The sequence below is a fragment of the Herpailurus yagouaroundi genome, unplaced genomic scaffold (genome assembly GCF_014898765.1).
Source record: "Herpailurus yagouaroundi ecotype Mexico unplaced genomic scaffold, PumYag 188, whole genome shotgun sequence".
Lineage (NCBI taxonomy): Eukaryota > Metazoa > Chordata > Mammalia > Carnivora > Felidae > Herpailurus > Herpailurus yagouaroundi.
The window spans coordinates 23,499,065-23,525,752 of NW_024412419.1; the positions used below are offsets into that span (position 1 = coordinate 23,499,065).

At 38.1% G+C, this 26,688-nt stretch overlaps 2 protein-coding genes across 7 annotated transcripts in view; both read left to right on the forward strand.

The window, feature by feature from the left end:
* Nucleotides 1–14,413, forward strand: part of PPP1CB (protein phosphatase 1 catalytic subunit beta) — a 43,333-nt gene extending 28,920 nt beyond the window's left edge. For both annotated transcript variants that reach the window (XM_040496394.1, XM_040496395.1), the window contains 4 exons: nt 1,108–1,179; nt 6,395–6,546; nt 9,634–9,768; nt 12,549–14,413. In XM_040496394.1, the coding sequence (XP_040352328.1) occupies nt 1,108–1,179; nt 6,395–6,546; nt 9,634–9,768; nt 12,549–12,653 (464 nt within the window). In that variant the 3' untranslated portion in view covers nt 12,654–14,413. The remainder of the gene's footprint in view (nt 1–1,107; nt 1,180–6,394; nt 6,547–9,633; nt 9,769–12,548) is intronic.
* Nucleotides 14,414–22,870: 8,457 nt separating this feature from the next.
* The window catches only part of SPDYA (speedy/RINGO cell cycle regulator family member A), a 37,580-nt gene continuing 33,762 nt past the window's right edge, over nt 22,871–26,688 (forward strand). Inside the window, exons 1-2 of one of the 5 annotated variants that reach the window (XM_040496400.1) lie at nt 22,883–22,969; nt 23,705–23,811. Coding sequence is in view for 2 of the 5 variants with exons in the window: in XM_040496397.1 (XP_040352331.1) it covers nt 26,671–26,688 (18 nt within the window). In the remaining 3 variants the exon portion in view is untranslated. The other 4 variants (XM_040496398.1, XM_040496399.1, XM_040496397.1 and 1 more) reach the window with 4 other exon arrangements.

A 26,688-nucleotide genomic window follows, 5' to 3' on the forward strand; every position in this document is an offset into this window, starting at 1 on the left:
GAATTTGAGATGGTCTTTATTTGTCTAGTTAAAGGAATGTGTGAGCACTAGCCTAACTAGAATGTCAAGCACATAGGGAATAAGGAGTATCAGATTATAGAGATTTGAATACTGAGCAAAGTAGTTTGTTGAATGGTTTAATAACCATATTGGGTTTTTGTACATGGAAATAATATAGTAAAAATACAGTAAGAAAATTAGTGTTTTATATAGTTATATAAATATTATTTATAATTATTATTTATTAATATGCAGGAAGAATTAAAGTGAAAAATGCTGAAAAGATAGATGTACTTGTCTAGGCCTGAGGTAAAAAGCGATTTATTCTTGGAGCGCCTGGGTGGCTCAGTCAGTTAAGCATCCCGATTCTTGATTTCGGCTCAGGTAATGATCTCATGGTCTGTGAGTTTGAGCCCTGCATCAGGCTCCATGACGACAGTGTGAAGCTTGCTTGGAATTCTCTCTCTCTGTCCCTCCCCAACATGTGGGAACACATGGGCTCCCTCTCTCTCTCTCAAAATAAATAAACATTAAAAAAATGATTTATTCTCTGATAGAACATGTTACTATATTAATTGAAGTATTTTATAGTAGATCCTAAACATTTAGGAAATTGTAGTTCTTACACATTAGTATACTTAAAAGTAGAAATTAAGAAGTTATGTGTTGGTATTTGGATTATCCATAAAGGAGAAATAATAGTTTATGTACTAAAGATTGTGAAGTGTTTTCATGTGCTTTTTCTTATCCTTGTGATCAACAATTACACTTTACGAAGATAATGAGCATGTTACAGAGAGATGTAGGAAGGTCTTACAGGACAGTGAGGCACTGAAACTTGGAAGTAAACATCTTTAAGATTAGGTGGTGAAAAGTGACAAAAGTGGTCGGAAGGATTGGAATTGGGTATATTCCTGGAGAAAGGCAGAGAATGGTTGGAAAGACAGAAGAATGGTAAGATTTCTAACTCTGTATATTGAAGATAACATTAAAAGGAACACATTACATATTTTTAATTTCAGATAGTGAATCTACTTTGATTAAATGTTGCTTTATTTAAGTGAAAATTGTTTAGATGTCATTACTCTGACCATATTTTATTTATAGGACTGTCACCAGACCTGCAGTCTATGGAGCAGATTCGGAGAATTATGAGACCCACTGATGTCCCTGATACAGGTTGAGTATATAGAGAAGTTTAAATAGTTGTTTTATGTAAAATATTGACATATTTGAACTTAACTATATATTTAGTTGAAGATTGGTTTATGTAATAAATAATAGAGCTTTTTCAATAGTAAGCTAACTACAGATTACTTGCAGTAATATATTTTATTTCCCACTACTTACTTCCCAAGGTGCAATACTTTTAAGTTTCATATTTAACTGTAGTATGGTTCTTTCAAACTTATTTATCACAGAAGATCTTGTTAACTGATTCCCTTTATCTTCCTGTCATTCTAAATTCCTTCATTCACATCAACATTGATTATGTCCTTCAAGGACTTGTTAAAAATTAGTCACACAGAGATGTCTAGCTGGCTCAGTTGTTAGGGCATGTGACTCTTGATGTTAGAGTCATGAGTTCAAGTCCAGTGTTGGGAGTGGAGCCTAGTTAAAAAATAAATAAATAAATTGGCCGGGGCAGGGGGGGTGGCATGCCTGAGTAGCTCATTCGTTGAGTGTCTGACTTCTGCTGAGGTCATGATCTCACAGTTCGTGAGTTCAAGCTCCACATCATGCACCCTGCTGTCAGCGCAGAGCCCATTTCAGATCCTCTGCCCCCCTCTGTCTCTGCTCCTCCCCAGTCTTGTTCCCTCTCTCAAGAATGAATAAACATTTATTTTTGTTAAAAAAAAAAAAAAGGTTTTTTAAGGATTTTTAAAAAATTAATCAAAAGTTTTAAAAAAATTTTTAATGTTTATTTATTTTTTGAAAGAAACAACACAAGCTGGGAAGGGGCAGAGAGAGAGGGAGACACAGAATCCAATGCAGGCTCCAGGTTCAGGGCTGTCAGCACAGAGCTTGACATGGAGCTCGAACTCACAAACTGTGAGATCATGATCTGAGCCGAAGTCAGAAGCTTAAACTGACTGAGCCACCCAGGTGCCCCAAAGTTTTTTAATTAAAATAGTTTTTCTTGGGGTGCCTAGCTGGCTCAGTCCATGGAGTATGTGACGCTTGGTCTTGGGTTGTGAGTTTGAACCCCACTTTGGGCGTAGAGATTGCTTAAATAAAATCTTTAAAAAATAATTTTTCTTAGCTGAGGATACAGTTGCCTTTTAAAAATTACCATTTAGTTTTCTGGTATTTTTTTGCATCTTCTATGTTTCACATTTGTAGAGCTCAGAAAGCTGTAGAGATACATGGTGAGTTTGTGAAAAATTTGTGAAAGAATAATGAAAGTTAACTGTTCAGATGTTCAGAATAACTCTTAGGTAAGTGAAGCAAGTCAAAACAAAAGCAAATTAAGTTCCACTTGAGGATAAATTGCTCTGTTGATTAACACATGAGCCTCATGTAATTTTATAAATAAATTCTGGACACAGTGGCCTAACTTTTCTGTTGGCTTTTAGTAGTAATTATTCATAGTTGAGTGCCAGTGTATGTACTAAGATGTGTACTAATCATGGCATTTATATTCTTAAAATGCTATGATGGGGCACCTGGGTGCCTCACTCGGTTAAGTGTCCGACTTCAGCTCAGGTCATGATCTTGCAGTTTGTGACTTTGAGCTCCATGTCGGGCTCTGTGCTGACAGCTCAGAGCCTGGAACCTGCTTCAGATTCTGTGTCTCCGCCTGTCTCTGCCACTCCCCCCCCACTCACACTCTGTCTCTCTCCCTCCCTCTCTCTCAAAAATAAATAAACATTAAAAAAATTTTTTTAACAAAAAATAAAATGCTGTGATAACCTGTGAATTGAATGCAGTAAAATTCTCCTTTTCTGTTCACCGTTTGCTTAAAACATCAGTACCTTTTTTGGTGGCATTTTCTGACACAGTGTTTATGGTTTTTCCACATCACAACCCATTCTCCAACACTTACGTGTCTAACATTTAATTACACTAATTCCTGAAGTTAGCCATGACTCCACAGGTTAAGGGCTTCATTTCACAAGACTGCCTCCACATTACTGCCCAGCCACAATTCTGGGATTCCCGTAACCACTTCCTCAGATGCTTTACTTGTATTTATCAGCTTATCATAAAGGGATACAACTCAGGAACTAGGAGATATCGGTTGGGGAACAACTTCCACACCCTTTGTCATCAGTGTGTTCAACAACTGTAAGCTTCCCAAGTCCAGTTGTTCAAGAGTTTTTATAGAGCTCAATTTCTAGCCCACCTCTCCAGAGAGAGGGGACAGCTGAAAGTTCCAGTCGTCTAATCATATGTTTAGTCTTGCTGTTGACTTGCCTCATTGTGAAGTGCTTTAGGGGATCTGGATCACTTCATTAGCATACACTCAGGTGTGATGGAAAGGGGCTCCTTATGAATAATAAAAGATACTCCTGTCTGGTTGTCTGGGTGGCTCTGTTGGTTAAGCATCCAACTTTGGCTCAGGTCACGATCTCATGGTTTGTGAGTTCAAGTCCTGCTTCAGGCTGTGCGCTGACAACTCAGAGCCTGCTTCACATTCTGTCTCCCTCTGTCTCTTCTCCACGCGTGCATGCCTGTGGTCTCTCTCTCTCTCTCAAAAATAACTAAACATTAAAAAATAAAAAGATACCTCTGTCACTCAGGAAATTCCAAAGGTTTTAGGAGCTGTATGCCAGGAATAGGAACAAAAACTAAATGTATTTTTATGATATCACACTGTCTTACCATTAAAAGCATTAACATAAGCAAAACTGTCCTTTCTCTCGGTTTCTACCAGACTTTTTTTTTTTTAATGAATTTATGTTATTGGATTTGTTGTCCCATCATTTGTGTAATCAGACCCACCCTTTATATGTTGTATTCATCAGTTCTCAACAACTTGAATATTTTCAAAATGAGGATTGCCTAGAGTGCCACAGGGGTCTAGAAAATCTTGATACATTAAGTATGTAATGTAAATAAAAAAAGATGTTTTAGCTTACTGATGAGAGGATTGTTTATTGGTAATTTTTTTCTTCTCAAATTTTTATTTAAATTCCAGTTACAGTACAGTATTGGTTTCAGAATTAGAATTCAGTGATTCATCACTTACATACAGCATCCAGTGCTCATCACAGCAAGTGCCCTTCTTAATACCCATCACCCATCTAGCCCATCACCTATCCACTTGTCTCTGAATTCCACATATGAGTGGAATCATATAGTATTTGTCTTTCTCTGACTTACTTCACTTAGCATGTATACTCTAACTCAATCCATGTCATTGCAAATGGCAAGGTTCTGGTTTTTTCTGTGGTTGAGTAATATTCGTGTGTATGTGTATACACACCACATCTTTATCCATTCATCAATTGATGGATATTTGGGCTCTTTCCATACTTTGGCTATTATTGATAATGCTGCTTTAAACACTGGGATGCATGTATCCTTTCGAATCTGTATTTTTGTGTCCTTTGGGTAAATCGTAGTGCAACTGCTGGATCTTAGGGTAGTTCTATTTCTGACTTTCTGAGGAACCTTCATACTGTTTTCCAGAGTGGCTCCACCAGTTTGCATTCCCACCAGCAGTGCAAAAGAGATCCTCTTTCTCCACATCTTCGCCAACACCTGTTGTTTCCAGTATTGTTAATGTTAGCCATTCTGACAGGTGTGAGGTGGTATCTCACTGTGGTTTTAATTTGTATTTCCCTGATGATAAGTGATGTTGAACATCTTTTCATGTGTTAGCCATCTGTATGTCTTTGGAAAAATGTTGATTCATGTCTTCTGCCCATTTCTTAACTGGATTGTTGTTTTGGTGTTTGATAAGTTCTTTATAGGTTTTGGATACTGGCCCTTTATCTGATATGTCATTTTCATGTATCTTCTCCCATTCTGAAGGTTGCCTTTTGGTTTCGTTGATTGTTTATTTGCTGTGCTTTTTATGTTGATGAAGTCCAGTGGTTCATTTTTGCTTTTGTTCCCTTTGCCTCTGGTGACGTGTTTAGTAAGAAGTTGCTGCAGCTGAGGTCAGAGAGGTTTCTTGCTTGTGTTCTCTAGGATTTTGGTGGTTTCCTGTCTCACATTTAGGTCTTTCATCCATTTTGAATTTATTTTTGTGTATGGTGAAAGAAAGTGGTCCAGTTTCATTCTTCTGCATACTGTTTTCCAGTTTTCCGAACACTGTTTGTTGAAGAGACTGTCTTTTTCCATATTGGTAATTTTGTAAAGGGGAGTTGTTTATTCATCAAGTAGGGTTGGACTAGATGGTTACTAAGTACATTTCCTACTCTTAAGATCCAAAGAGTCTATAAAAAGGTAGGCATTTTTTGGTTTTTATCCTGCTCTACTTGTTCATTGTACTTGAATCTTAACCATTTCCTACTTCTAGATAATTCTTACCCCTTTCAGGAGATCTCTACTGTTCTAATCTCTTCCTTTTGTTTTGACTATTCCTTCTCAGTACTTTTTGCTCATTCCCCTTTCTCCTTTCTCTGCCTGCGTATTAAATGTTTGCTTCCTCAGAGTTCATTTACTGGTCTTCTCACTTGACATTCCCAAGGTGGTTTGAGTCCCTCCTAAGATTTATACTACTATGAGTATGATGAAGATACTCAAATATTTTTAGCTCTGACTTCTTTTCTTATGCCTGACACTGAAGCCAAGGATCCGTTCTCATTTTGTTCATCCATATTTCATTTAATTCCTCCAGGCTTTTATAGAAAATGTTTTCTTCCCTCAAATTGATCATTAGATCAGATACAATTCCAGTGAAATCTCAGTTGGGTTCATAGAATTATACTAACTGATTCAGAAATATATATGTGAAAGTAACCAAGTTAGTCCTGGAGAAAAGCATTAAGTGGGGATACTACCCCTACCAAATATAAAGATTTTTTTAAAAGCTTTAGTGTGTTATTGGCTTAGGGATAAATAAAATGGATTAATTTAATAGATTGGCCCCCAGAAATAGTGTAAGTAGCCTCTCTATTCAGGAAATGCTGCTGGGTCAATTGCTTGTTCGTATGGAGTAACTATGTATAGAAGGAACGGCCTTTTCCATATCTTGTGTGCTTAGAGTGTGCCATGCACATATTTCTTGTATGTGGGAAGAGTTGGGAAGTGCTACTTTCAGCCAGGCAAAATTATATGGGTGGGATAGCAAAGTGGCTAAATTCAATAGGCTGGGGTACTAGGAAGCAAGTGATCGTTACTCTTTATTAGAGGGTAAGAGGGCATGAGAAGAAATGTGATACAGATATACTTTATAAACTTTGTTTTATTTTTTTCATTGTTGTGTTTTTATTCTTTAAAGGTTTGCTCTGTGATTTGCTGTGGTCTGACCCAGATAAGGATGTGCAAGGCTGGGGAGAAAATGATCGTGGTGTTTCCTTCACTTTTGGAGCTGATGTAGTCAGTAAATTTCTGAATCGTCATGATTTAGATTTGATTTGTCGAGCTCATCAGGTATGAAATCTAAAACTTTTGAACACTTTAATATTTATTTACACAGGTCTGCTTTTTTTGTTCTTGAGGAAACGAAGATCTAAAACTAATTATATAAGGAAAGTAGTGTAGGCGAGATGAAGCCTATATACCTTGATCTCACAATTAACAATCTAATGATTTGTTAACCCTTTCTCACCCTCTAGGAGGGTGTGTCAAACTAATTTATATTTTGCAGTATACTACAATGCTGGCAGAATTTTTGGCACTTGTCTGAAGCTTTCTAGAAATACTTGATCCCATTTTAATATGTTTATATTGTATTTTAGAGAACAATCAAATGACCGTAGTATTAAAGGATACTTTTGAGACACTCGGAAAAATTCAGTTATAGACTGGGTGTTAGATATCAAGGAGTCATTGTTCATTGTTTAAATCTTAGGATAATAATGTTACTATGTAAGAAGGATGTCCATTTTTTAGAAATACATACCCAAGTATACAGAAGCAAGATGACACGTCTAGGATTGGCTTGAAAATACATCAGCATTGGGGTGCCTGGCTGGCTCGGTCAAAGGAGCGTGCACCTCTATCTTGGTTGTGAGTTCAAGCCCCACATTGGGTGTAGAGATTACTAAAAAAAAAGTAAAATACATCAGAGAAAAAAGGGAGAGTAAATGAAACAAATGTAGCAGAATCCTGGTAATTATTGAATAAGGATGGTGAGAATGAGAGTTTATTGAACTCTATCTCCTTTTGTGTGTCTTTGAGCTTTCATTATAAAAATACATACTTATTTTTAAAATAAAGTTTATTTAGGTTTACTTTTTTTTTTTTTTTTAATGTCCACCACCACTACTATATTCTGTACTCTTCAAGGAGGGGATTGTGATTTGTTGAGTTTTAAATACCCATTGCTTTGTTGTTGTTGTTGTTTTAATGTTTGTTTATTTTGAGAATGCGGGCGCACGCATGCAGGGGAGGCACAGGTGGGGTGGGGGGGGGAGAGAGAGAGAGAGAAAGAAAGAATATCCCAAGCACAGAGCCTGACACAGGGCTCAAACTCACGAACCATGAGATCATGACCTGAGCCAAAGTCTAGAGTGAGACCCTTAATTGACTAAGCCACCCAGGAGCCCCAAATATCCATTGCCTTGTAAACTTACATACTGCAGTGTGCACTTAGTGTTTGAATAAATGAATTAATTAGCAAAAGCTTATTTTAATGATTTGATATGTCAAGTCCTCATGCTCTTTAAAATATGACTGGTAAATACATTCAGTGAAAGACATTTTTATAAATCTTTTCTGTTTACTTTTGAAAGCACTAAAAGTATTTGAAATTTCTAAGTGTAATACTTTTAAAGATTCCTTGTTTTGGGGCGCCTGGGTGGCACAGTCGGTTAAGCGTCCGACTTCAGCCAGGTCACGATCTCGCGGTCCGTGAGTTCGAGCCCCGCGTCAGGCTCTGGGCTGATGGCTCGGAGCCTGGAGCTTGTTTCCGATTCTGTGTCTCCCTCTCTCTCTCTCTGCCCCTCCCCCGTTCATGCTCTGTCTCTCTCTGTCCCAAAAATAAATAAACGTTGAAAAAAATAAATAAATAAAAATAAAGATTCCTTGTTTTTTCTTTGTCTGTTAAAAGAAAGTTTGTTAAGTAGATGCTGTGCCACAGTACTTCCCTTTTTGGGAGGGCTTTGCTCCCTATGACACTTGACTACTTTTCTATGTGATCTATGGATAAACAAAGATGATTGGTTTCTCGTTTTCTGCATATGTTGTATATCACAGGTCTTCTTCCTACCAGAATTTCCTAACTCAGTTGAAATGAAGTCAAGTCCCCAAATCCTTTGCTTTTGCAAAGATTTGGTAAATACTGTGTTTATGATTTAGCTAATTAATAGAAGTTTTCTACTAGATAACAGTGCAGAGTTGCTAAGTTTCCTAATAAGATACCCACTAATAATTTTTTAGCAATATATTTCCCTTCATAGATCTTTTCAAAAATAGATGATGGGGCACCTGGGTGGCTCAGTCAGTTAAGCACCCAACGTCAGCTCAGGTCATGATCTCACGGTTCATGAGTCTGAGCCTCATATCAGGCTCTGTGCTTGGTGGTGTAGAGCCTACATGGGATATTCTCTCTCTCTCTCTCTCTCTCTCTCTCTCTCTCTCTCTCTCTCAATAAATGAATAAAACTTTTAAATGATTTTTTAAAGAAGTCAGATTATTGAACTACCTTGGTTTGGACAGTCTTTTTCCAGACACTTCCAGAATCCTGTTCTGCTTATTTTCAAACCTATCTCTAAAATTAAGAGACTTCTGATGGGAAACACCACAAACTACACATATGTCCTTTTACAATAAACCTGTTTATTTAGTAAATGTATGAATGAACAAGTGAATAAGACTAGGAACTAAAAGGATACACTGAGTTCCAAACACTGTGGCCGAGCTGGAATAGATAACGTGACCAAGATCTTAACAGAAAAGGTTAATATCTAAATTCTACCATGAGGTAATTACAATAGGAACATGTACCTGATACTATAGTAGGAATTCTTTTAAAATGTAAATTGTTTTGGAGGTACTTCTTAGGAGCAAGTATTGTAGGATAATTTTGCTTAATCAAAGGATGCCTAAAAGACTTCAAAATTTATGTTATTGACTTTACTTCTCATAATTGTAGAGCTGAGAAATATACATTGTTTAAATCGTTCAAATTGACAATAGATTCTAGAAATCATGTTAAATCATTAAAGATTAAGGATTCTGTAGTTGTGATATAATGTCATCAACAAAGAAGTACTAGGTTTGTAAGGTTCCTGTAGACACAATACCTATCAGCATACGGAGAGCCTTAGAAATGGTATGATTTTTAAACATTTTATTTATCATAAGTGTACTATTTCATTTAAGCTAAATCCTTGCCATTATAGAAAAGGCATACTAAATATTTTAATATTCTAAGACAAGTTTAGAAATAAAAATCAAGCTTCCAAAACAAAACAGTGTTTATTTTTAGGTCTTTGTCACATTAATCTCAGTAATATAGACAGTTGAGAATCAGCTATAAATTTGTGGTTTTTCTTTTGACCTTTCCTTTCACAGGTGGTGGAAGATGGATATGAATTTTTTGCTAAACGACAATTGGTAACCCTATTTTCAGCCCCAAATTACTGTGGCGAGTTTGATAATGCTGGTGGAATGATGAGTGTGGATGAAACTTTGATGTGTTCATTTCAGGTATAGTATAAACACATATAAATCAGTTTTATTCAGAAGTGATTATCACTCATAGACTTGTTAGAGATTTCTGTTTAGAGATTCTTGTTAGAGATTCGCAAATGCTCCGGACTTTTTGGTGTATATCAAGTATTAGAGTTTTAGAGACCCTAAGTTATGTCAGTCATTCTTGATGCAAATGTTTAAGTTGTTAAATTCCTGTATGACTTCTTGAATAGGGGCTTAACCTACTAAAAGAATGTGAATTCAGTTAATAACTTAGATTTTGTTTCCTTTTGCTAGAAATAGACCAACTCTGGCTTCATAGTGTGCTACTTATAAATCATTCTTGTTCACAGACTAAAACAACTTCAGTGCTTTATTTTTGCAAAGGGTATTTTATGTGCCTCTCCTGCATATACTATATGTCTCTTTCTTTAAATGTGGACGGGCTTTTCTATCCCTCTTTCCCTTTATTTTATTACTATTTCTGTCAGCTAGTACACCTGAATATAAACACGTGACTTCTCATTTATAATTTAAGGATAGGAACTAGACCTTATCTTTCAGCATTTGCCATAGTGGAATTGGATTTCTTCTTCAGTGAGCCACTGTGATGCTCTGAATAGTTCTAAGAAATGCTTCTTAAATCATTTCTACACACTTGTATGTAAATACTGAAATTTCTATGTATAATGTAGGCTAAAGCTCTGTTTACATCCACCAGAATAAATACAATTAAAAAATCAGATAATAACAAGAATTAATGAGGATGCAGAAAAGTTGGAAACTTCATATAGTGATGGTGGGAATGGAAAATGATGCAGCTGCTTTTGGAAACAGTGTGGCATCTCCCTAAAAAGTGAAACATAGAGTTTCTTTGTGGCCCAGCAATTCCACTCATAGGTATACCGAAAAGAACTGAAGGCAGGTACTCAAATACAGGTATATGCATATTCATAGGAGCATTCTTTATAATTGCCAAAAAATGGAAACAACCCAGATGTCCATCAAGTAAAGAACGAAAACAAAATGTGGACTATCCATAAAATGGCATATTGTTTGACAATTAAAAGTAATGAAGTACTGATACATGCTACAGCATAAATGAACCTCAAAAACATGATTTCAGTGAAAGGAGCCAGTCACAGAAGACCACATATTGTATGATTTCATTTATGTGAAATAGCCAGAAAAGACAGGTCAATAGAGAAGAATTAGTTTTTCCTCAGAATTGAAGGGAGTTAGAGTAGTGGAGAATGATTGCTTATGGGAGCAAGATTTCTTTTTGGACTGACAAAAACTCTAAAATTAGATTACAGCAATGGTTGTACAACTGTAAATACTTTTAAATCATCGACACATACATTTTAACTGATATGATACATAAAATATGTAAATAATTTTAAGATCTACACATAAAAATTAAAGGGTTTGTGACTATCCTGTAAATAGTGGCAGAATTATTATTTTATTGTTTCAAGTTTTTATTTAAATTCTAGTTAACATATAATGTATTCTTAGTTTCAGGAGTAGAATTTAGTGATCCATCACTTACATATAACACCCAGTGCTTGTACAAGTGTACTCCTTAATACCCATCACCCATTTATTGTTTTGCTCCTAATATTTTATAATGTAATAAAATATTAGCATTTAATACTAATAACCAAATGTCAATAGCTTTAAAATATGAAAACCACAAGCAGTTAGAAGATATAATGGAAAATACAATTCTGTTTACACCTGATACTAGATGAGCAAATATACTATGGGATAAACATTGTGACTGATCCATCACCCGTTTAACTCATCCCCCTGCCCACCTCCTCTCCGGCAACCCTTAGTTTGTTCTCTATAGCTAAGAGTCTGTTTTATGGTTTGCCTCCCTTTTTTTTTCTTTCCCCTGTGTTCATCTGTTTTGTTTCTTAAATTCCACACAAGTGAAATCACGTGGTATTTGTCTTCCTCTGACGTATTTCGCTTAGCATAATACACTATAGCTCCATCCACATCATTGCAAATGGCAGGATTTCATTCTTTGGATTGGCTGAGTCATATTCCATTGTATGTTCCATTCATCAGTCAGTGGACATTTGGGCTCTTTGCATAAATTGGCTATTATTGATAGCACTGCTATAAACATTAGGGTGCACGTGTACTCCATTTGTTCCTTTGGGTAAATACCTAGTAGTGCAATTGCTGGATCATAGGGTAGTTCTATTTTTACCTTTGTGAGGAACCTTCGTACTGTTTTCCAGAGTGACTGCACCAGTTTGCATTCCCATCCACAGTGTAAGAGGGATCCCCTTTCTCTACATCTTCGCCAACACCTGTTGTTTCCTGTGTTGTTAAATTTAGCCATTCTGACAGGTGTGAGGTGGTATCTCATCATAGTTTTGATTTGTATTTCCCCAGTGAGTAACATTGAGTATATTTTCTTGTGTCTGTTAGTCAACCTTGGTCTTTTGACTCATAAACTAAATGTTCTTTCCTCACCACAGAGAGATATTAATTTAAAAAAATTTTTTTACTTAAATCTAAGGATTGGGTAGTTGATAGGATTTGTGTGTTTAAGGTTTTGAATTACCAGTGACTTGACAGATGATAAGAATATTCAAATATTTAGTCATCTGCACACTTTAAATGTGAGAGCTGTCCATGGAACTTTCTTGTTTTCCATACTTTTATTGAACCTTTAAAATTTGTCATTTTTTGAAAAGCCCACTATTATAACAATAATTTTCTTAAACTTATTGCACTTGAAAGAGTAACACTGTTAATAAATTATTTATTTTAAGATATTGAAACCATCTGAAAAGAAAGCTAAGTACCAGTATGGTGGACTCAATTCAGGACGTCCTGTCACTCCACCTCGAACAGCTAATCCACCGAAGAAAAGGTGAAGAAAGGAACTCTATAAAGAAACCATCAGATTTGTTAAGGACATACTTCATAATATATAAGTGTGCACTGTAAAACCATCCAGCCATTTGACACCCTTTATGATGTCACACCTTTAACTTAAGGAGACGGGTAAAGGATCTTAAATTTTTTTCTAATAGAAAGATGTGCTACACTGTATTGTAATAAGTATACTCTGTTATAATATTCAGCAAAATTAAATTCAAATTCAGAATTACCCATTAAAGTTACATCTTCACGTATCACAGTTTTTAAAGTTGAAAAGCATCCCAGTTAAACTAGATGTGATAGTTAAACCAGATGAAAGCATGATGATCCATCTGTGTAATGTGGTTTTAGTGTTGCTTGGTCGTTTAATTATTTTGGGCTTGTTTTGTTTGTTTTGTTTTGTTTTTGCTAGAATAATGGCAAATATTAATTTTTTTTTTCCCTGAACATTTTTACAAGTGAAATGTGGGAAGAGCTTTAAAGACATTCACCAACTATTATTTTCCCTCGCTTATTTACTTATGTACCTGTTTAATCTTACTAAGAAAACTTATGCCTCATTACAGTAAAAAGGAATTTTAAAGATTGATATTTTTCAAAAAAAAATAGACCAACTATCCAATCCAGTGATTGAATCAAACAGTTTGACTGGGCAAACTTCACAGCTGATAGTGAATATTTTGCTTTATACAGCAATTGCCACTGATTTGGATTTGTGCACTCTAATTTTTAACTTATTGATGCTCTATTGTGCAGTAGCATTTCATTTAACTTTTAAGATAAGGCTCATATAGTATTACCCAACTAGTTGGTAATGTGATTATGTGGTACCTTGGTTTTAGGTTTTAATTCGCACGAAACACCTTTTGGCATGCTTAACTTTCTGGTAACACCCTCACCTGCATTGGTTTTGGTTTTTTTTTTTTGGGTTTTTTGTTGTTGCTGTTGTTGTTGTTGTTGTTGTTGTTGTTGTTGCTATTTGTTTTTAGATCCACAGAACATGAGAATCCTTTTTTGACAAGCCTTGGAAAGCTGACACTATCTCTTTTTTCCTCCCTCTGTACGAAGGATGTATTTAAATGAATGCTGGTCAGTGGGACATTTTGTCAACGATGGTTATTGGGTGCTTAACTGTCTAATATTGCCATGTGAATGTTGTATACGATTGTAAGGCTTATGTCACTAAAGATTTTTATTCTGATTTTTCATGATCAAAGTTCATCCAATATTGTATAGACATGCTTTGTAGTGAGCTATAGTAGCAATAATTTCTGTACATGATCAAGGGTTTATTGCAGCATTTCTTTTCCTGTTCTCTTTTTTTAAAGGGTTAGTATTAACAAGGAGTAGAAAAGTCAACATAAGGATTTTAGAAGGAGAACTTACAGGACACAGATTTGAGATACTTTGGATGCGACCCTTTTGGATGTGATTCTAAAAGCTTTTATTGAGTATTGTCAAATTTGTAAGCTTCATAGGGATGGACATCATATTTATAATGCCCTTCTTCTATATGTGCTACCATTGATGTGAAATTCTTGACCTTAATATTGTCTTTGAAAATGTTAAATTGAGAATTCTGTTAACTTACATTTTATGAATTGGCGTATTGTATTTCTGCAAGAGATTTGATTTTCAGCACAGTGCAAAGTTCTTTCAAATGCATATGTCTTTTTTTCTAATTCCATTTTGTTTTAAAGCACATTTTAAATGTAGTTTTCTCATTTAGTAAAAGTTGTCTAATTGATATGAAGCCTGACTGGTCATTTTATTCCTTTTTTTTTTTCCCCCCTTTACAATGAGACATTTAAACACACATTCTATTCAAACATATTTCAATATCTTTCGCATATACTGAGTTGATTTCTTTTCTGAAAGTGTTCTTGTATTGCATGTGTTCTATTAGGTTAGATCACATAGGCTTTTATGTTATGTGATTTAAATATCCTAATTGAAATGTAAGGTGAGCAGTTTCTAATAGAATTTTAAAGTAATCATAGTGACGGAAGTCTAGAAAAATAAACCTTTGAAAGGAGACAAGGCAGTCTTTTATTAATCTCTGTATTAGTCAAAACACAAATTTGAATTTGACTTACTATGTTTTTAAAATAAAAATTCATCCTGGTCAGTATTGAATATGAAAAAATAGTAAATTAAGGAAAGTAATATTGGTCACTGAATGAAAGGATGGAAATTTATCATGTTTTAAAAATTACTCGAGCAGTAGGATGCCTGGCTGGCTCAGTCAGAGGAGCATATGACTCTTGATCTCAGGGTCATGCATTCAAGCCCCACATTGAGTATAGAGATTACTCAAAAAAATAAATTCAGGTTATTTGAGGAGTCTTAAAACCACATTACAAGTTTCTGTCATTTAATGTGTTACAAAGATTACTTACTTGGTAACAGTGCCACTTCAAATAAATAAAACTTCATTTCTTAGGAGAAAAATACCCGGATTCTAGTGTCACTGATTTATAGCATTCTTTCTGATTTTTAATGATTTCCATATTCAAATTTATCTGTAATCCAAATGTCATGACATTTAAAATCAAACATGCTAATGTGATGGATCACATGGATTAGGTTAAATTTTTGCTAGTTCTTGAATGGAAAGAATCATTTGCAATGTACTACCCCTTGTGTTTGAAGTTTTAACAAATTCATTGTTTTAATTTTGTTTGTGCACAAATTTTAATCATGATCATCCAGACTGATTTGTACAAAGTGTTGAGTCAAAATGCCAGCAAGAAGAATTTTAAAGCTTAAAAGGTGGTTGGTAATTGGAAGTGTTAACAGTGTTCAGAGGATATATATGTCATTCAGAAAGAAAACTCATATGAGGGAAAGCCAGGAACATATTGAGATGTGTCACTAAGGAATATAAAAAGTGCATTATATTGAGCCAAGGAACTGAAGTAACATCTTCATTTATAAATGCAGTTCTATTCCTTTGTCTCCTTGGCAACCATAACTCTTGAACCAAAAGAACCGATTATTTTCTGTCACATCTTTACGCTGAAAATGTGTTCAGAGAAGGAAATGGTCAAGTTTACTCTGCTCCTGGTGCATTAACCTCATTAACCTCATTTCCTTATGAATCCAGCCCTGAATCAGAGCTGTGCCTGAGAGACTCTACCTGACTAGACCAGGGGCATCCACTTAGAAATACTGTATTTCTTTGCTGGTAGTTTTCAGTGTTTCATAATTTCCTTAAACAGCTAAAAAGCAGTTAAAAATATTTTAAAGTGACAGCATACCTTGCAAAACAGTAGTTAAATAAGACATAAACTGATTCCATGCAAGTATACATGTAGAGTTTTATCTATAGTCTCTTTAAAATTTACTTCAACACAAGTGAAGTTTAGATATAGTGTAACAATTTTGATTTGTTGAGACTGGATTTTACCTGTATATTTGAATTCCAGAATTTTTTTTTTTAATGTTTATTTTTGAGAGGGGGAGAGAGACAGAGCGTTGAGTCGGGGAGGGACAGAGCTAGAGAGAGACACAGAATCTAAAGCAGGCTCCAGGCTCTGAGCTGTCAGCACAGAGCCCAATGTGGGGCTTGAACCCACGAACCGTGAGATCATGACCTGAGCTGAAACCAGATGCTCAACCGACTGAGCCACCCAGGGGCCCCAAATTCCAGAATTTCTAAATAAATTCCCTAATTAGGAAATTATAAAAGTCAAAACTTAGTTACTCAGCCACCACCTCCTATATTGGTTGACTTATAAACTTCTTTAATTTCTCACTGTGATTTACTTTCCTGTTCAGGTTGCAAGTTTTATTAAACCGTATTTTTATAAAAGTGGCCATAAATCTTTGCTTTTCTCCTCTTAGGGACTTTGCCAGCTAATGCGGTTATAAAATCTTGTTACCCATGTTTTGAATGTCAGTAGGGTGGAAGATAACAAGTGGAATGGGGGAGGAGAATAAGCTAACTGCCTGAGGCTTACAGATTCAGCATTTCTTTGATACGACATGCAAAAAGTTGGGAGCCTTGGTCTATTTCTGGAGACAGGCCTGGGATCACCAAGTAAGAGGGTGTGCTAAGTTTGCAGCTGCCTAATTTGAGCAATGCAGCAGATTTACAGGCCAAAATTCTTCCTCAGAAAGCAGTGACACCACAACTCAACATGTGAAACTATCATAGATTATTCATATATAAACACTGATTATTGACAGAGTCACAAAGACGAAATACAGTACAACAGGAAAGGAGTAGTCCAGAGGAATCCTGTATGTGTTTACTTTCAACTAACTTCAAAGTAAGTCTTAAGCCTTCTAGTATATTTATCGGAGAAAAGAGCTCAGAAACAAAAGCAAAGTGTTGCAACTTTTTATATCCGGCTACCTCATCTATATCATTTTCAAGCTGGTGTTGGCACAGTTTCTGAAAGTGCTGCCACTTCCTGACAGGTTATTGACAGACACACCTGTTCTGTCTACTGTTGTGGGGTAACTGTGAGCTTTGTTGCTTTAGCTCTCTCAAGTGTGGTAAGGATTTCTAAGAAGGCAGGGGTGAGGGGTAGAATCACTTGAGAAATCATTTTCTGGTAGATCTTGTAAAACTATTGAAATTTATGAAATTGAAAATTAATAACCTACTTTCTTACCTTAGAAAAACGTGAGAAGCCCAAGACCCAACTCTCAACATGGAACTGTTATGTAGTGTACAACTAAAGTGAGAAGTTTTAAAAGCAGGTCCCTACCTTCCAGGATAATGGCCTCAGGTTTTGTAGCTCATGCCTGGGTGGAGACTGGTAACTCCACTGAAGAGAATTTGTACAGTAACACCTGTTTTGAGTGTGGTACCTTAATCTTTAATCAACTGAGTTCCCTAAACTCCGTATGCTCACTGACAGATTGAAACAAATTGTGGTCTATTCTATTTTTTGAAGAAAATCAATTCTTCGTTGTACAGATCCATTTAGTACAGTGGGCATTCCTTCAAGACTGTTGTATTTGGCCCTTAGAAGCCTTTGGGTTTCAATCAGTTTAATTGTATGTGACTAGAATGTAAGCTCATACAGGCAGAAATTTTTGTCTCTTTTTTTTCTGTGGATGTGTCTCCAGCTTCTAGAGTGGAGCCTGGCACGTAGTAAGCACTCAAATGTTTTTTTTAATGAATGCAAGTGAGTTTCAAAACTTACTGTTTAAACACCTTGACCTTTTGGAGAAATTAGCAAAAAAAAAAAAAGTTCCAGTTTTCATTTATCCTCCTTGAACTGCTTTTTGTCTTTCACAAGAATGCTGGAGTAATTTCAGGAGAAAATTGATCTGGGTCTGTGGGACCAAAATAAATAGTTTATGGTCAAAACTAATCTTCATTTGGTAATAATATTGGTAAGTGCTAGAAGTTGTGTCTAGTTACTTGAAGAAACGCAGCTAGCACCTGACAGGCACGTAGAGAAAGTTGCCTCTTGTTCGGAATCAAACTTTCCAAGATCTTTATGGTTATTTTCTTGCCCCTCCCCCTTTCTATCCTCTAGGTTCTCTGTGTAATTGACCTTCAAGTCACCTTTGTTGTGAGCCACTTCAAACATTTTTAGAAAAGTGGTGTAGTGTAACATTTTGTCTTGCAAAAGTCACCTAGTATTTGTGAATACTTAAAACTAGGAATCAAAACTTGAAAGTGGTGAGGCTGTTGCCTCAATGTAACAAATAAGGATTATGTCATAGGCAGAAGCAAGTATGGGGAAAGATCAAGAAAGTTATTTTCAGGGGCGCCTGGGTGGCTCAGTTGGTTAAGCATCCAACTTCAGCTTCAGGTCATGATTTCATGGTTCGTGGGTTCGAGCCCCACATCCAGCTGTATGCTGATGGCTTGGAGCCTGGAGCCTGCTTTGGATTCTGTCTCCCTCTCTCTCCTCCCCTCCCCCGCTCACGCTCTGTCTCACTCTCAAAAATAAACATTAAAAAAATTTTTTTTAGGTTATTTTCAGTAAGGAACAAAAAAGTACAGTGAAGAAAACTAATACAGTGCTTATACCTTGTTAGATTGATTATTGTTCTATCCTCATACTTCTCAGTTTTTATTGCCTCCATATAAAAGAGCAGTCAGCCACGCTGAATTCTGGGTCTTAGTGCAACATTCCAGGAAGAGAATTTGGCTCAACTTGGGTCAAGTGCCCTTAGGACTCCCAGCAGGTGAAGAAGAGAGATGATAGTGTATGAATATAGCTGCTATCCCTGCACCCAAGTGGTTTGGAAGGTTGAGTAGAAAATTTACCAGAAAAGGGATGCTAGAAAGAAAATCCAAAGGTACTCTCTATGACATACTTTAAAAGATAATCTAGTCACAAAAAGTCCGAAAATACAAACTTGGCAAGATGTAGACTAATGGGACTCTTACTTAAAATTGGTACAACTAGGGGCACTTTGCTGGCTCAGTCGGAGGAACATTCAACTTTTGACCACGGGGTCATGAGTTTGAGCTCCACTTTGGGCATATAGATAATTAATTTGGTACAGGTACTTGGGAAATAAATTTAGCATTCATAATTTTGTAAAATGCATATCCTAAAATCCATCATTTTCACTTTAAAGCCTTTATAAGAAAAGTACATATAAAAAAGTGTGCACCATAGGGCATATACAAGCACAAGTAGTATTTGAATATTTGAAACATGGGCACTGACCAATCCAACACCAACTAATCAGAACCTATGCCCACTATAACTAACACGGTTTTACAGAGGCCCAGCAGCTGATAACCAACCAAGTCTGTGTACAAGAAGACTCATGGCATTCATAGTGAAAAATGACCAGTGAGAGGAGCATGGTGATACATTACAGTATATTCATAGAACAGAATTCCATACAACAATGAAAATGCTTTACAGTGTCCTGCATTTGCATGTTAAAATCTTAAACTATAAAGAATACAAAGTATTAAGTTTACAAACAATCTGTATTTAAGGATACAGTGAATCTTAAGGGAATGGGAAAAACAAAAGTCACCTCTTCAGGAAAGTATGCTCTTCCACCGAAGAGCATACAGGATCTCAACAGTATTGTTTATGTTCTATTTCTTGGATGGTGGGTTCATGCTTTTTTGGTTAGTAGTGGCTTCTTGAAGTTTTTGCTTTATTATGCTCTGCCTGCATATATGTTACGATATATTCTTTTGTACATATCAAATATTCCATTTTTTAAACCATGTATGCAACCCCATTTATGTAAAATTGTATCTATATGTACACATAATAAAAAATTTTGTATAAAAAAATAGCTGGTTAATAAGATTGCAAAAATCAGAACTTCAGAAAGTGCTGCAGGGGGCACCTGGGTGGCTCAGTCGGTTAAGTGTCCTACTTCGGCTCAGGTCATGATTTCAGGGTTCGTGAGCGAGCCCCGAGCTGGGCTCTGTGCTGATAGCTCAGAGCCTGGAGCCTGCTTCACTTCGGATTCTCTCTCTCTCTCTCTCTCTCTCTCTCTCTCTCTCTTTCTCTGCCCCTCCCCTGCTTGCTTGCTCTCTCTCTCCAAAGTAAACATTTTTTTTTAACCTTTAAAAAAGAAAATGCTGCAGGAATTCAAGAATGGCAGAGTCCTGCACTTATTAAGTACTCAGATGATGGACTGATGCCTTGAGCTGGGTCTTAAAGGATGGATGTAGAAAATTTAAATGAAGTTTAAAAAAGAGCACATTATATGCCAGCTCAAAGAAGAAAGTTTTTTGTTTTTTTAAAAAGGGTCTTTTATTTATTTTTACTTTTTAAAAATATTTATTTATTTTGAGAGAGTGTGTGTGAGGGACAGAGAGAGACAGAATCCAAATTGGGCTCCAGGCTCTAAGCGGTCAGCACAGAGCCTGACGTGGGGCTTGAACTCCCAAACCACGAGATCATGACCTGAGCCAAAGTCGACGTTTAACCGACTGAGCCACGCAGGTGCCCCTCAAAAAAGAAAGTTTAAGACATACTCAGAAAAAAGTATGTCACTAAGAATGGAGTAAAGAATCACTAGATAATAGTGGGGAGATACAAGGTAGAATGCGGACAAACTAGAGACGATGCACGCAGTACAGGGAATGGTCAGGCTGTGGGCAATCAGTAATATTTTAGTGAGGAGATAGCAAAGTCATGCATTAGGATGGATGAAAAGAGGAAAAGGACTGTAGGCAATAATGCAAAGGCTCTTTAGATAAATGTGTATTCAGTTCTTATCAGCCAGTTGCCAGATCAAATGAAGGAGGCAAGAAGGTAACACACCTCCTGTGTGCCAGTGCACTGCTGAACAACTTACCACAATATCAAATTTGTCCCATACGCTTACAAAGCAGAGGGTATCATCCCACCTTTACACTTACCTGAGGCATACAGAGTTAAATAATTTGCCCACATTCATATAGCCAGTAAAGTGAAAGAGCTTCAATTCAAACCAGGCCTGTGACTCTAAAGTACATTTTCTTTCCTCTGTGTCATGGGCCCAACATAGTCAAAAACCCAAGGATGAGAAGGCTCATGAAGACCTTGCTGGTCATAACCCTTAACTTGAAGCCAAAACTTAAGTGGTAAGCTTCTTCCCCAATAGCTTGCTTTGTTAACATCTATGTATATTTGCTGACTTTTGTGTACAAATTTTACTTAGGTGAAAACAAATTCCTGTGTGGAGACTTGGGGATCCTAAGGAGTACCCTCTCCTAACTGTACTTTGCCTTTGCGTTATATATGCATCTCTGGTGCCACAACTCGTTGTTTTAGTTATTCGTGTCTGTATCTGTCTAGAAAGTTCTAGAAGGATAGCGCCGCTATTCATTATTGTGCTACTTTCCTTGCTTCACATTTGTAACAGTGATTTCCATACAGTGGACATACGTGGGCTTTGTAAACATTATGCAAGGCTGGAAACTAGTTATCACAGTAAACTCTGCTATTTGGGGGAAAAAAAGAACAACCAGGGAAACCAGAGGAATGAGGTTTAAAGCAGTCATTTTCCTAGGAGAGGAAATATTACAGGTTTTCACAACTAGTTGATGCTTCTTGGTCCATTCCCCCATTTAAAGGCCAAGGGGGAAAGGTGAAGGCATTTGTAAGGAAAAATGAGTTCCCAGACTGCACCGTCTTCCTACCTGAAGGTGATTTTGCCCTCATCTTGCTGTGGTGAGAGCCCAAGAAAGAAGGAAACTAGCTTACTCATTCTTCAGGGTTGCTGAGTAACTAATTGCTGGGAAGTTCCACAAATAGGCAAGGCCACATTCTTTTTAGGTGTAATAATTGTGGTTGCTGAAAAATCTGGAAGCAACCCGAATATCAGAGTGCCAGGTCAAATGAAGGAGGAAAGAAGGGAACCGTCAGGAAAGAAGGATCCATCCACCCTGGAGTATTATGCATTCAATAAAAATTTAGAAAGATTGTAGCAACATGAAAAAAAAAGGCCATGAGATGTTAACGGGGGAAGAAAGCAGGTTATACAGTAGGTAGAAGGGAAGTGAAGAGGAAAGGATATCAGGGAAAACATTTTAAAGCTATGATGAATCCTTTTATTTACTCAATTCAACATTTACTAATCACCTACTACATCTCAGGCACATGGCCAAGGGCTAGGAGGAGGCCAAAATCAAAAGGTTCCTGTAGAATTTACAGCTTAAAACAGTAGATTAAACGGAAGAGTGCAATATGACCCCTTGTCACAAAGAGCCACACGGTATTCACACCTTTCTTTTTTAGTTTAAGGGGTGTCCCTCTGTTTAGTTATTTTAGCCTAGCAGTCACTGTATGGGCATAATAATTGCTGCTGCAAAGTTCACCTCTGATTCTTTGTCTTCCTACTATTGACATCTCTCTTTGTCGAGTACCTGCTGGTGTTTGTGTGCAGGCATCGCGCTTGGTGCTGTGAAGTGGAAGTGAGTTAAGGAAGGCCTGTAGTCCCAGCCCCCCAGAGCTTCTCCATCTAACTGGAGACGAGGTACAGGGCTCGTATACAAGTCAGACTTCAATGAGCGTCCAAGGGAAAGGGGATCAATTCGGAGGCCAGAAGAGATCTGGGAGGGTGGTGGCTTCTGCCAGGGTCCGGCCCCGAGGGTTAGCAAGGCCCGGTAGAAGGCTGGCGGGCGGCGGGCAGGTGCAGCGGGATCTCGAGCTGGAACGCTCCAGCTAGAGTCGGGGGCCGCGGCGCGCGCAACCTGGCCCCGCCCCGGCGGCGGCTCTGTGCGCTGATTGGCCCGCGCCGGCCGCGCTCGCGGTTGGCGGGAGGTCTCTGAGCGGGTAGTGCCGCTGCGGAGCGAGTGGCGTGCAACCGCCTGAGGCCTCGAAGCGTGCCGTGGGAGGCTGTCCGGCGCCCCGGCCCCAGGTTTTGGCAGGTATCTTCCGCTCGCGCTCCGGCTTCGGGCCTCGCCGGCCACCCTCCAGTTTCGGCTGCGCCCGGTCCTTCCATCCCTCTCGCCCCCGGCCCCGCCGCCCACCGGGTGTGAGGATGGGACGGCGTCCCGGCCCCCTTCCCCCACACGCTTCGGCCCGCGAGTCTCCTCAGGTGTCCTCGCCGCGACGGGAGCACACCCTCCCGGCTCTTCGGGCCTGGGCTCGGGCGGGGGGCGTACGAGGTCGGAGTCCGCGAGGCTGCCCCTTCCTCGGTCGCTCTGTGGGGACCGCGGAGCGGCGTCGCGCTCCTCCGCGTCGCCGGCGGGCCCTTCCCTGGCGCGCTGGCGGGGAGGAGAGGCCCCGGGGGACGCCGCCCGCCGCCGGTCGTGATCCTCTGGGGAGGAGCCCGCCCCGGTCCGCTTGGGTCCCCGTCAGCGCGTCCTCTTCCAGGAGCCGTGGGGTCGCAGCCTCTGTCCGTCCGTGCCCTGGCCCCGCGCCACCTCCCACAGTTTCCAGCCGCCGGTTTCTTACCCGTCGGCACGGCTGGGGGCCAGCGGGCTTCGATTTTTTTTTTTTTTTTTTTAAGAACCTTTTGAAGGAATTGAACACTTCGACAGGATAAACCCCATGCTATGTGAAAATCGAGGTCCCGCTTGTTTAACAAATTTTGTTCTCGAACACAAGCATGTTTAAAAATACCTCTAGTCTCTGTTACCAGTACCATCTTAACATTTCAGTTATATCGCCGGAGGTGAAATGTGACTCTCCGGGCACCGTCTGACTCTTCTTCCCTCGAAAGACACGCCTCCCTGCAAAAAAGACACAGTAACGCTGCTGCCACGTAGTGAGTTTGGGCCACGGATTCAGCACTACGCTCGGCAGATCCGTATACTTCCTTCGCTCATGAACCGTCCTAAATATGTGTTATGAACAACGTCTAAGAATAGAATACGTAATTTTTACTGAATGCTTCTGTGTACCAGGATCTAAGAGCACCTAGGTGTGTCTCGTGTCTTAACATCCGGAATGAGGAAATGGGTGCTCCCGGGAGTGGTGCTCCCGGGAGTGGTGCTCCCGGGAGTGCGGTCACAACTCACTCCTACGGTTCTGTCCAGCCCAGCTTCCATTTATTCCCACCACCTCATCATCAAAGTGTCTGCTTTTCTCCACCTAATTGTGTGGATTTCTAATCAGACTTGAACTTCTTATTGAAACAGCTCTGCCCTGCAATTTTACAAGGGCTGTAGCACCTAGCACTTGGCTGAGGCCAAAAGTATTCAATAGCCATTTAGATGTTAAATTAGAAAAAAATATATATATTTAAAAATCAAAATTATGGAGTTGTGATAATAGCCCCAGCAAAGCTTCCAGCAGTTTTGCCAAGAATTTTTTTTCTTAAATTTGCTGTGTTGTTTTTTTTAACAGTTTACAGTGTGTGGTTATGATGGAGAAAAAATGCTGTGGTCATTTCCATAAGGATTCTGTTTTTTAAGAGTTATTTTATTTTAGCAAAACGGTGGTAAGCCCATCTTTCTTCCCTAAAGCAATGGCTAATATTTGACCACTAAGTCACAATTTATTTTGCGTATTGACCATGCAAATGCTTGACTTAAATTTTTATAAAGTGTAAGCTTATAAGCTGGGTTTGTTTTCCTGGCAGGGTGACAGTAAGTAATATCGGGCTGCATACCATGATGTTTTACACATGATTTCATTTAATTTTGAAAACACATCTTTGGTGGTTAAAGGATATGGGCCTTTGGTGTCAGACATTCCTGGATTCAAATCCTGGGTTTATCACTCGTTAATTATGTGACCATGGGCAAATTTCTTCTTCCCCAAGCCTCAAATTTCTCATCTAGAAAATAAGGATAAAATAATAACCTATTTTATAGAAATGTTCTGAGGATTAAATGGGATAATGCATGTGAAACTTTTCACACAGTGCCTGGCACATATTAAGTGTTCAGTGTAAGGCTGCAATTATAAGGAAGTTAAGGTTTCCCTGCCTGCCCTGAATCGCCATCAGATGTTGCTATTAGATTTTTCATATAGGCAGCTGAGTCTCCCAGTACTGATTCTGTCGTATGATTCTGTGCACCACACCCTGACACTCTTTATATTACCCCCAGAGAAAACAACTTATTTTAGATACCTATAAATTAGCTGTGGTATATTTACCAAAGGGGGGGAAAAAAACCCCAGACATCCTATTGAAGTGTGAATTCTGGTACAATTTTTTTTCAGATTGGTGGAGTCCACATAAAAACCCACTACAGGGTTTTGCCATTTGAGTGTAGTTTCTTCTGGTTCCTTCCTTCTTCCCTGTCTCTTACCCTTTCTCATATTTTTAGTTGCCTTGCATTCTTTTCCTCTTGCTTCCATGAGAACTCTATTTTCAGTACATCTAAATGAAGAGCATAATTTAAAACTACCTCAAGGTGGAATACGAGTAAGAATGTAGCATTGATCACTTCTCTCCTTAGTGTCTCCATAACTTTTCTGCCAGTGTTTGCTGATTAACTTCAATGAATCTCTGTTTGGGGAATTTCACAGTTCTTTCTCTATTTCCTCAAATTTCATATGAAGTATCCCAACACATATATAGAATTTAACGGAATAGTGTAAAGCTATACTATGAACATATTTATCTATTTGATTGACAAAATTTGCCTTCTGGTTTCATGATATGTCCGTGGTTATCTTAGTATAACAACACTTTTAAAGTTACCTAACATTGAGTAAAACTTACCTTCTGGGAGATATGCCATAGTTATTCTATATTCTGGCACATTCCACCCCCAAGCCTAGCTCCCAGTTTGGGAAGCCTGACTTTAATTTTTTCCATCTAGATTGTAAGGCTGCTCTCACTTCGGGGGAAAAAAAAAAAAAGATGCAGATGAGACCTCCAGCTGTCTCCCAGACGAGGTGGGTAGGAAAGAGCAGAAAGTTCTGAAGTCTCAAGGTTCAATTTATCACCCATTCCTTTTTCTATGGAGTTTGTAGCACCCATCCCCAACTCCGTAATTGCCTTAAATTTGGTTGGACCTTAGATATAAGAAGAAAGATGAGCGGATGGGAGGGAAGTGAAACAGAGGGAGGAGAGCAATTATAGAATCAATTGAATATAATTTCCTCTGCTTAGTTTTTCATAATCTAGCCCTCTGCTGTCTAATATGATAGCTGCTAGCTACATGTGGCTGTTGGGCACCTGAAATGTGGATGGTGCAACTGAAAATTTTTTATTTTAATTTAAAATTAAGTACTGAAGGAGTGTAAAATATTTGTCCCTTACACACTACTTTACTGTATTGGTAGGACTACTTTTCACTCTCACTATTGGAAATTTAGCATCTGAATTGAGACCTACTATAAGTGTAAAATACACACCAGATTTCAAAGACTCAGTATGAAAAATAAAGTATGTAAAATATCTCATTAATTTTTATGTTGATTATACACTAAAATGATATTGGGTATACCAGATTACATAAAACATATTACGAAGATTCATTTGCTTGTTAGTACTTCTTTAATGTGGCTTTAAAAATATAAAATTACAAATGTGGCTCACATTACAGTGGACATTGCTGATCTAGCCCTACTATATCCAATCTTATTTTCCATTCCTTCCTTCAGCAGGGAAGTTTCTGAGGGTCAGGAAGGAGAATCTGTACCTAACTCCTTGAACACCAAGGGAGGCATGGCTGCCTGGGTCACT